Source organism: Neovison vison, chromosome 4 (genome assembly GCF_020171115.1).
Source record: "Neovison vison isolate M4711 chromosome 4, ASM_NN_V1, whole genome shotgun sequence".
In the NCBI taxonomy this organism is placed as follows: domain Eukaryota; kingdom Metazoa; phylum Chordata; class Mammalia; order Carnivora; family Mustelidae; genus Neogale; species Neogale vison.
This window is the reverse complement of record NC_058094.1, coordinates 54,019,473-54,029,943: the sequence shown is the minus strand read 5'-3', so window position 1 is coordinate 54,029,943 and position 10,471 is coordinate 54,019,473. Positions and strand designations below refer to the sequence as shown.

The window sequence follows — 10,471 nt, the reverse complement described above, 5'->3', positions numbered from 1 at the left end:
AGGCTCCCTGCTGAGCAGAGAGCCCGATGCGGGACTCGATCCCAGGACCCTGGGATCATGACCTGAGCCGAAGGCAGCGGCTTAACCCACTGAGCCACCCAGGCGCCCATGAAATGACTTTTAAAAGCCACCATATACTCCCAGACAAAGTGCTATCGAAGCACAGGTATCTTTGTGAGGTTACATGATGCCAAAAAATAGGGACTATTTTGTTATAATTAAACTTCAATTGTGCTGGTTTGTGCTGGCTCCATTTTAACACCCTTCACTAATCCACAAACTCAGTCCTACTACCTCGAGGGTATTATTAACAGCTTATATTCATCGTAGGTTCTCTGACCCCTGAAGACGACCTGAGAGGATCAATTCCTTGTCTCTCTTATTTTCTTTGTCTCTGTATTTAGGCAGCAGTGTGGAATTTTCTGGCAGCACCTGCAGTAATGACCCTGGCTTTGAGAATCCATTAATTCCTTTCCATCAACTTGCATCAAGCGCTTAGACAACTCTGGGCCCCATGGTTTTGTGTACAACAGAGCCATCTTCTTATTGAAATGTAATGTAAAAATCTGGGACAATGTCAACATGGGAAATAGCATTTATTCTCTTTATAGATAATGGAAAACTTTTATTTGTTAATCAGGTCACATCTCCTTAAAATATTATAACTTAACATTTATAAAGATCTTTCTAATAAATTAACACAGTTTCTCACTCTGAAAGGGTGAAGTACTGATTCTTGCTCAGGGTCACCAATTAGTAGCAGAGATGGAATTCTTTTTTTTTTTAAGATTTTATTTACTTATTTATTTAAGAGAGAGAGAGAGCACAAGCAGGGGGAGCGGCAGGCAAAGGGAGAAACAGACTCCTGGCTGAGAAGGGAGCCAGACGACTAAGAACTCCATCCCAGGACCCCGGGATCATGACCTGAGCAGAAGGCAATGCTTAACTGACTGAGCCACTCAGGCGCCCCAGAGATAGACTTCAAACTCCTCAGGACTTCAGGCTCCTTTACTAGCCCCACCCCCCTTCACTTGGGAAGCATTGTAAAGTAATTAAGGGGTGACATCTTCTACAATACTTTAAAACTTCCACACTGTTATTTTGCTTCTAGAGAAAGGGTTACAGAAAAAATTTTTCCGCTTTGATGTAAAGTACAATGGCATGTTACTAATGCATGGGTGTTACATTTCCCTAAAGAATTGCGCTCTTTCTTACATTGGCAAAGCAAGCCTGCCTCTCTATGGTCCACCCTACAGATCTACTCCCAAATCTGAAAAGATACTAAATACAAGCAGATATCTGGGATCTGAAAACAAAGGATAAAAAAAAAAAATCTATCTATATATATAGATAGATATTTATATATGTATATACACACACACACTCATATATACACATACATTTATATATAAATAAATATCTATTTATTATATTTATATAGTATATACTATATAAATACATTAATCAATAATAAATATATTAAATAATATACAAATATATTATAAAATAAGTAAATATATTTATTTTATTTTATTTTATTTTTTTTTCTTTTTGAAAAACTTAAAGGCTTTAATTGACTCCAGCCATCCTTGGTCTCTGGTGGGCCCCAGGCAGGAGCCCTCTCTTCCCCAGAAGGCCACTAAGAGGTAATCTATCAACCAGCACCCGGCAGGACCCCAGGCCTGGCCAGGCAGCTCACATGGTAAGCTGGGCCTGAGCCAGGACGCAGGCAGGGTAGTGAGGGAGGGGGGCTGCATAGTTTGGCCTACTAGGACAGTGGGACAACCAAGAAGCCCTCTGGCTGTCTTGGTCAGGAGGAGGGAGAGGCCCAAGGCACCCTAGGCTCAGACAAGAGGATGTCCCATCTCGGCCTCCCCATTCTAGCCCTGGATCTTGCTGCCCAGAGCCCAGGACCCCGGGCCAGTCTGGACAGCATCAGAAAAGCAGATGACAAAAGGCACCTAACAAGAGTTCATGGTGAGCTGCAGGGCAGGCGTGGGAGACCCCCACTTCCAACCCCACTGCCTGGGCTACTGGGACAGGGAAGGGTCCAGCAGTTTCAGGACGCCACCCACCAGGTGCAGGCTGCCTGTGACTAGTACATGGATGGCGGCAGCCTCACGGAGCACGCCCACCCCACTGCCAGCCACAGGGTGAGCAAGGAGGCTTGGGGGGGGACTGGGTGGCTGAAAGACAGGGTCCCGGCCTTGGCTGATCCACTGCAGGGCATGGGAGATGCAGCTGAAGACAAGGGAGCCGGTGCTGTGGGGGTGGTGTGGGCGAGAAGCCAGCAGCAAGGACGTGTGCTCATCACCAGGCTCCGGGCTGGTGGAGCTCCAGAGATCTGGGCTGGCCGGCTCCTCATCCAGTTGGCTCCAGTGCTGTTGATGTGCAAGGCAGCGGAGCAACACCTGGTCCAGGGTCACCATGAAGTTCTGCTGGTCTGCGTTGCTAGCAGATGACACCTCCGTCAGGTTAGGGCAGAAAACGGCATAGTCAAACTGACAGGGCTGCAGCAGCTTCAGCAGGGCCTCCGAATCCCGGTTCCCAGTGGAGTTGAAAAGCAAGACGCGCACCTCACGGCCGCGGTTCGGCCTCTGGCTGCGGTGCAGCGCCTGGCGGAACCAGCGCACGCAGGCCTGCACGCTGCTCACGGTGTGCGCGCCGTCCAGGTACCAGGTGAGGGGCCCGCGCTGCAGTGTCTGCGTCCGGCCCAGCCACTCGGTGTCCCGAAGCCCATGTCGCATGTGGGATGTGGGCTGGAACACGGGTGCCAGGGGCATCTGCCGCAAGACGCTGGGTCGAGACATCTTCAGCTCTCCAAGGCCCTGGTGGCCCTTCTGCTGCAGCCAGCAGCGAGCCAGCTGCAAGGCCAAGGCGGCGTTGGACCGCTGGTGCTCTCCCTCCAGGCCCAGGGTCAGCGGCGGCCCGCCTTCCTCCAGGGCTTCGAGTGATGGGCACAGGTAGAGAGGACAGGAGATCTGCTGGGCACGGTCCCGCAGCACTGCCAGGGGACCATCAGGCTGGAGCACCGTGAAGGCAGGGACGCCACGCTTGAAGATGCCCCCTTTCTGCCATGCGATCGCCTCCACTGTGTCCCCCAGAAGGCTGGTGTGGTCGATGCCAAGAGAGGAGATGCCACACACCACAGGCTTCCGAATGATGTTGGTACAGTCGTAAGCGCCACCAATGCCCACTTCCACCACCGCCAGGTCCACCTTCTCTTGGAGGAAGATGTGGAAGGCCATGAGTGTGAAGAAGCGGAAGTAGGCGGGCATGGAGACACAGCTGCTGCTGTCCTTGGTCTCCTCCAGCCGGTGGTAAAGGTGCCAGAAGTGCTTGGTGAAGAGCTCAGGGCTTACAGGCCGCCCGTCGATGCGGATCCGCTCCCGCACCTGCACCAGGTGGGGAGAGCTAAAGAATCCTGTCTTCAGGCCATAGCTGCGGAGAATACGTTCAGTGAAGGCACAAGTGGAACCCTTCCCCTTGGTCCCAGTGACGTGAATGATGTTCAGCTGGTCCAAGTCTTCCACCTGCAGCCCACTCCGGGCCAAGTACAGCTTCATCGTGTCCAGCTGCGTCTGAGGGTCACCCCGCTGGCGCTTCACCTGCTCCAGGTAGCCAGCATTGGTCTGCAGGGTGTTCAGTGTGCGCACAGCATCCCTGGTGCCCCAGCGTTGAGGTTAGGCACTGGTGAGAGAGAAGTGGCATCTTCCCAGCTCTGGCAGAGATGGGAGCCTGGGGCAGTTCAGCCCCACCCAGGAGTGTTAGGCAAGCAGGTTACATGACTAACGGGAGAAGCCTTGCACCCTGTTCCGTTTGGGCTTCCCAGTCTTCAATCCCACACTGGAGCCTTTGCCCTCATTCCCCCCAATGACCTCCACAGCTATACTGGGCCCTAAATTGGGAGGGGGCTGTGAGGGGCTGCAGGAGAACCACAGAAGGTTGCGGTTTTAGATCTGGAGGAATTCGAACTAGAAATCCCTGGAGGCTTCCATGCCCAACCCTGAGGATGGGGTTCCGCAGCCTGACTCCAAAACGAGCTGCTCAAAGCGTCCAAATGGGGAAGAGAAGGACGTTCCAAGGAAGAGGGGTCTCCCCGGGGTCACCCAGCCAATGACCAGACACTCCTCAGGAGAGTCTGGGAGTGAGAGTGGGAGTATTTATTTCCCCCAAGGGCCTCAATAGCTGGCTGGAGGACCCACACCCATTCAACTGTGTCATCGGCCTGATAGGCAACAGGTGTGGTCTATGGAAACCCACCCCTACAACAGAGCCAGGTGGAAATTTTATGTTTTCCAGATTCTTGCCCCTCACCAATATCCCCTGATTCCCGCCTGCCCCCAATTCCAGGCACTCGGATCTCTATCTCCTGAATCCTGGAGACTCCAACCCCAGATACCAACTCTTGGATCTCTCAAATCTGAACTCCGGAAACTCCGACACCCCAACCGCTAGTTGGGACCCTGAACCCCCTATCACTGGGCGCCCCTTCCCACTAAGGCGGGACACCTTAGCCTCAGAATTCCCAGAACCTGCGGCCCAGGCCCAACTTCCTGGTCTCTGTCCCCAGGTAAATATATTTATTATATTTCTATTTATTGTAGTTATATGTTTAATATGTTAATATTATAGTGTATATTATATTTTATGATGTTAATAATATATAATATATAATAAAATATAATATAGTAACATCATAATGTTATATATTATATTAATATTATATATTGTATATATAATATAAATACATTAAGTATATAACTATAACATATATAGTAAATGGTTGCTTGGATATCACTTCATCCAAACCCTTCCTTATTAGCTCTAAAGAGAATTATGATCACAGAATATAGCAAAACCCACTTACTGAGTGACTGTTCCTGGGTCAAGCATGGCACTCAGTCTCATGTCTATCTGCTGTTATTTAATTCTCACAGTGACCCATGACCTCAGTACTAGATTAGCCCCATTTTACTGAGGAAGAACTGAGGCTTACTGAGTTTACATAAACTAAGCAAGTAAGCGGCTAAGTGGTATTCACAACCACACCATTGATTTTACTCGTGTACCTGAGGAAGGCTCATTTCTGGGGGGGTGGGGGGTGGGAATGATTTTCACAAATTAAAAAAATGGAAACAACCCAGAAATGAGTTGAAGAAACCATTGTAACCTATGTAACAGATTTAAACTTCGGGTTTTGGAACCTGGCTTAAATGAAGACCTGTTATTCTTGTCAGTTTCTCTAGAAAATTAATTTGCTTTGCAGCAAAGCCTCAGGACAGTGTGTATTAGACATTTCAAACCAGCTAGACCCAGTCTGCCTTTAGTCAGGCACAAATCATACACTTTTTAGTGGGGGAAAACCCTGTAAATTAAGACAAAGCAAGGTGAAACATTCTTCATTTAAAGAAAAGCTAGCCCCTTAATATATTTTCTAGCTACAGGGTCTTGACCCTTGAGGATGCTGAAAGGGAAGGAAAACAGGGTTGATTGAGGAAAGGGGGAAACGTCAACCTTAGAAAGGCTGTAGCAGAGGAGCAGGCATTATGATGCCCGTCATGACTTCCGCCTGCCAAAATGAGATTCATTAAAGAAAACTCTTCACTAAATTAAAACCCTCCTCACCAGTCTCCTCCCCTCCAGATGTTAGCAACCCTCTGCTGTTTGACAACATGGCTGTGGGTAATCAGTGGAAATGCTTCATCACATTCTAACAGGAGGGATGACAAGAAGCACGGGGAAATATTTTATTTACTTGTAACCCAAAATGATGGAAACAGCTGACTGATGACTTCTTTTTTTTTTTTTTTAAAGATTTTATTTATTCATTTGACAGACACAGAGAGATCACAAGTAGGCATAGAGGCAGGCAGAGATGGAGTGGGAAGCAGGCTCCCCACTGAGCAGAGAGCCTGATGCGGGGCTGGATGCCAAGACCCTGAGATCATGACCCGAGGTGAAGGCAGAGGCTTAACCCACTGAGCCACCCAGGCACCACTGACTGATGACTTCTATCAAGAATCCACAAGGAGATGACAGGATTCTCTCACTATGGGAGGCGACTGCTTTCAAGTTCAGATGTGGCGGTTCCTGCTCCAGCGAGATGCCCAGATGCCCTTATGATTCTTCCCTGAAGATGACAGGATGACTCAGAGGGTGGGAGCAAGGAGGAGCCCGTGGCTCAGAGAGCATCAGGCCCTTTGGTGAACTGTAGTCTCTCCCAGACTGAACAACTCCGGCAGGCGTTTCAGTTTATGGGAAATGGCAGAAAACAGAACTCTCCACGTCAAACAAAAATGAACTCACTGTTCTGCTATATTGAGTGCTCTCTCAAAGGCACATCTTGTTAGCGAGGCCACGGAACGACACGGCCCCTTGCCAGTGCGGCAGGTGCCTGCACCCAGAAGAAGACAGCGGGGGCCACAGATCTTGTATTCCAGCTCATTCGGAGCAGGAGATTAGAGTGCCCCCTCTGTCACTAAATTCCCAGGGAATAAGAGTGTCAATACGAGTCACAGTAGCATTTCTTTGCTTGAATCTTTGACTAGACCCTCAGGTCCTTAAAACCAGGGACACAGCTTGTTTAATTAAATTCCCAAATCCTCGTTTAGCTCTTGGCCCACAGTGGGAACACAATAAGTATTTTGAATGAATGAATGAATGAATGAATGAATTTGGTCTTGAGTTGAAAATTGAGGAGGGTACTTTCTTCGTTTTCTCTCTTTCTCTCTCTATTTTTTTTCTTCACTCTCTTTGACGATGCTTTGGTCAGCCAGGGTCCAGGGGTGCCTCTTGCTAAGGTAGAGTCATTACCCTTAGGAGACTAGATGTGCCTCATATACAAGAGGGGAGGAGACTTGGGGTGAGCTGCTTTGCTCACTCTGCCCCAGGGCTTAGGGGAGAAGGGAATCTTGTAGTTTTATATTTGTCCAGAAGCCAGTCTGGGGCTGAAACTCCAAGTCAGAGTTCTCAACCTTCGCTGAATCTTAGAAGCTACTGGGGCGATGTAAAACAACTCCTGGGTGGGTCAGTTGGCCGAGCCTCTGCCTTTGGCTCAGGTCACGATCCTGGGGTCCTGGGATTGAGTCCCACAGAGGACTCCCTGCTCAAGGTGTGGAGCCTGCTTCTCCCTCTTCCTTCTGTTCCTGCCTGCCTGATTTCTCGCTCTCTCAAATAAATAAATAAAAGCTTAAAAACAAAACAAAAACAACACCAAGCTCCTACCCCCGACTCATTACATCAGAATGCCGGCTGGTGATTCCAAAGCGAATGATGCTTGGTGGCGATCTCTAGGGCACAGCTGCAGTCAGGGACCACGGCTCCAGTGCAAGGTGGTTCTCAGCTTCGTGATGCATCAGAATCACTTGTGACTGTTCCCAGTGTGTCAACACCTGGCCCCATTTCCAAAGTGGGAGTCAGGGGTTCCGCTTGAGTTCACACTTCTGTATTGACACAGGGTTTTGAAAAACAGCTAGGATTGAAGAGAACCCTTTGGCTGGGGGGGTGGGCGTAGCCTCTCAGAGAGCAATCAGGATGCTTGTTAAGAACACACTTCCTGGGGCGCCTGGGTGGCTCAGTGGGTTAGAGCTTCTGCCTTCGGCTCAGGTCATGATCCCAGGGTCCTGGGATCGAGCCCCGCATCGGGCTCTCTGCTCAGCGGGGAGCCTGCTTCCTCCTCTCTCTCTCTCTGCTTACCTGTGATCTCTGTCAAACAAAAAAATTAAAAAAAAAAAAAAAAAAAAAAACACACTTCCCGAGTCCTCCCGATACTTCCTGAACCCGACTCTCAACCAGGGGCGTGGGGATCCGCGTTTCTGCGTAGAGCTGCGGCTGATTCTCAGGACAAGGAGATGATTCCAGATGGGTTTCTCAGAGTGTGGCCCTCAGGCCGGCAGCATCAGGACAACCTGGGAACAGGTTAGAAATACAAATTCGGGGGTCCTACTTTAGACCCTACTGAATCAGAAACCCTAGGGCTGAGGCCCAGCATTTAAGCAGCCCTGTAGATGATTCTGGAGCTCGACAACCACGGCTCTAGTTCCCTGCTTCTCAGAACGTGGAGCCCAGACAAATGGCCTTGCCTGGGAGCTTGTTAAAAATGCCAACTCTCAGCACCACCCCCCGAAGATCTATTGAGCCAGAGTGCCTGTGTTAGGCTATCCCCCGGCGATAGGGATTGCACGGCGGGGTTTGGGAGAACTCTGCTTATTAACAAAGTAAATATCACTTCACTGTGGAAAAAGAAAAATGTAAACTCCTTTAAGGCGGAGCAGAATTCCCAAATCAGTCATAGGCCTCTATTTAATTAAAGAGAAACAGGAGCAGATCCCTTGGACCCGTACTAGTATAATCAATAGATCCCAGCGTTGTGTTGTTAATTCAGCTTCAGGAAAGGGTTCAGGTAAGATTCAATATGATCTTCTAACTCCTGTCCTGTATTCGTTGTTCTTTCCCCAGTTTTTCCTCATTCGATATAGAGTCTATCAAATTACTGTATCATATTATCTTATATACATGTAAAGGTATGACCTGGGGAGGGAGGCGGAGAGGAAGGAGGCAGAGGGAGAGAGACTGGATTGATAGAGGTGCTTTAAGGAATTGGCTCACATGATGATCATGAGCCTGGAGAGTCCGAAATCTCTAGGGCAGACTGGCAGCCGAGCAATGCCAGCAAGAGTTGAAGTTGTGATCTTGACTCCAAAGGTGGTCTGGAGACACATTCCTTCCTTCTTGGAGGATGTTAGTCATTTTTCTCTTAAGATCTTCAACTGATTGGGTGAGACCCCCCCATATTATGGAGGGTAATTTACTTACTCAAATTCTACCAACTCAAACCTGCCTTCAATAAAGTTTCTTACAGCTGCAACTAAAAACACTCCTCACGTTTGTGGGTCTTCATTCATCTTCCACATTGGCCCTTGGGGTTTAAGTCAACTCAGCCTGAACCCTGGTTTCAAGGCCTGGGTCAGTCAGAAGTCCTTTTCACTTTTTCAATTTGCCTGCCTAACTTCCTCGTGACTGCATCTGCTCCACTTCTGGGTCCAAAAGGGCCTGTGAGTCGTGGCCCCTGCTGTCTGGAAAGACAAGTTCAGATCAGGCAGAGACAGGAGAACGACTGTCTTGAGGATTGACTCCTTTTAATTTGGAGGCATTTCCCCTTTGGGCATTGTGTTTAAAATGAGATGAATGATTTCTGGTGGTAGTAGGGAGATAATTTTGCATAGGCAAGACTCTGAAGCTGGTATAGTTTTGCCTGGCTTAAAGAGAGAAGAGAGGTTTAATATATGAGAGGGTGGGTACGTGTAGTCCTTGAGAGCTGCTCAGATTTTTGCTTTGGCTTGTCTTCGTTGCCATGCACGTAGGTCACCTTATGCTACCACCACTGGGGCGGAATCCCTGGCAGCCGAGGAAGTCATGCAAAACACTATGCAAATGACAGCAGTTCCCAAGATGCAATCTGGCCCCCGTTTGTGTAGGTGGATGATGCTTTCCGGAGGTGGGGGGGACTCTGTGCCAGAATCTTGAATACTACTCTTATGTTGATCCTCAGTTGTCACAGAATTGGCCCCTTCAAGCTGGCTCCCATGTCCTTTTGACACGGCTTTGTTGTTCATTCTTCAAGCATTTCTCTGATTTCTGGTCCAACAAGATGTTCTAGGTTCATCCTGTACTTTCTCTGCAGCAACCTTGCAATTGCCATTTCTGTAAGGAATTCTGGTTTTTTTTGAAGTAGAGTGATATTTAAAACAGGGTCTGGGTGCTGTTCTGCTCATTACTCTTGGGCTGTGCTTACTGATGTGTGCTCATCGCTCCCCGGCCCTTTCAGTAGACAGAGCTAGGGTGCATACACACACGTTCCCCCATATATGTTTCTGTATCTAAACATTATCTATCTACCTATCATCTACCTATTTATCAAAAACCAAAAGGTCACAGTGATATTCACAACACTCTGGGGTTTGAGCTGGTTCCCATTATCCTTTTATGTTGTTGTTTTTAAAAGATTTTATTTATTTATTTGAGAGGAAAGAGTGAGAGAGAGAGAGCGAGAGAGCATGAAGTGGGTGGGGGGCAGAGGGAGAGGGACAAGCAGACTCTTCAATGAGCAGGGAGCCTGACACGAGGTTTGATCCCAGGACCAATGTGCAACCTATGTGTGTAACCAATCCCCCATCACTTCTGCTGCCTCCTTCTCAGTGTGAATACCTCCTGATCCAGCCAGTCTTCCAACCCTCCATGGCGCTAGTGGATACCTTCTTCACCTGCCTGGGCTCCACAACCTCTGAAAACTCCCCCTACCGCCCTCAAGCACGGGTGCCCTTCCCACCCTTCTTAGACTGTGACACCCCTTGGTGAGAAATCCCTCTGTGTGGATGGCAGGATTCTTTTTTTCTTTTCTTTTTTTTTTTTTTAAAGATTTTATGTATTTATTTGAGAGAGAGAACAAGAGAACATGAGGGTGGGGAGG

General features: G+C 48.6%; 1 protein-coding gene across 1 annotated transcript; it reads right to left on the bottom strand.

Moving 5' to 3' along the window:
• Positions 1-1,547: 1,547 nt before the first annotated feature.
• On the bottom strand, positions 1,548-3,683 carry LOC122905326 (folylpolyglutamate synthase, mitochondrial-like; the record flags this gene model as incomplete). Its single annotated transcript, XM_044246974.1, has 1 exon — positions 1,548-3,683. A coding segment is annotated over one exon (1,653 nt), but the record flags the coding sequence as incomplete, so codon positions are not given.
• Positions 3,684-10,471: the final 6,788 nt, after the last annotated feature.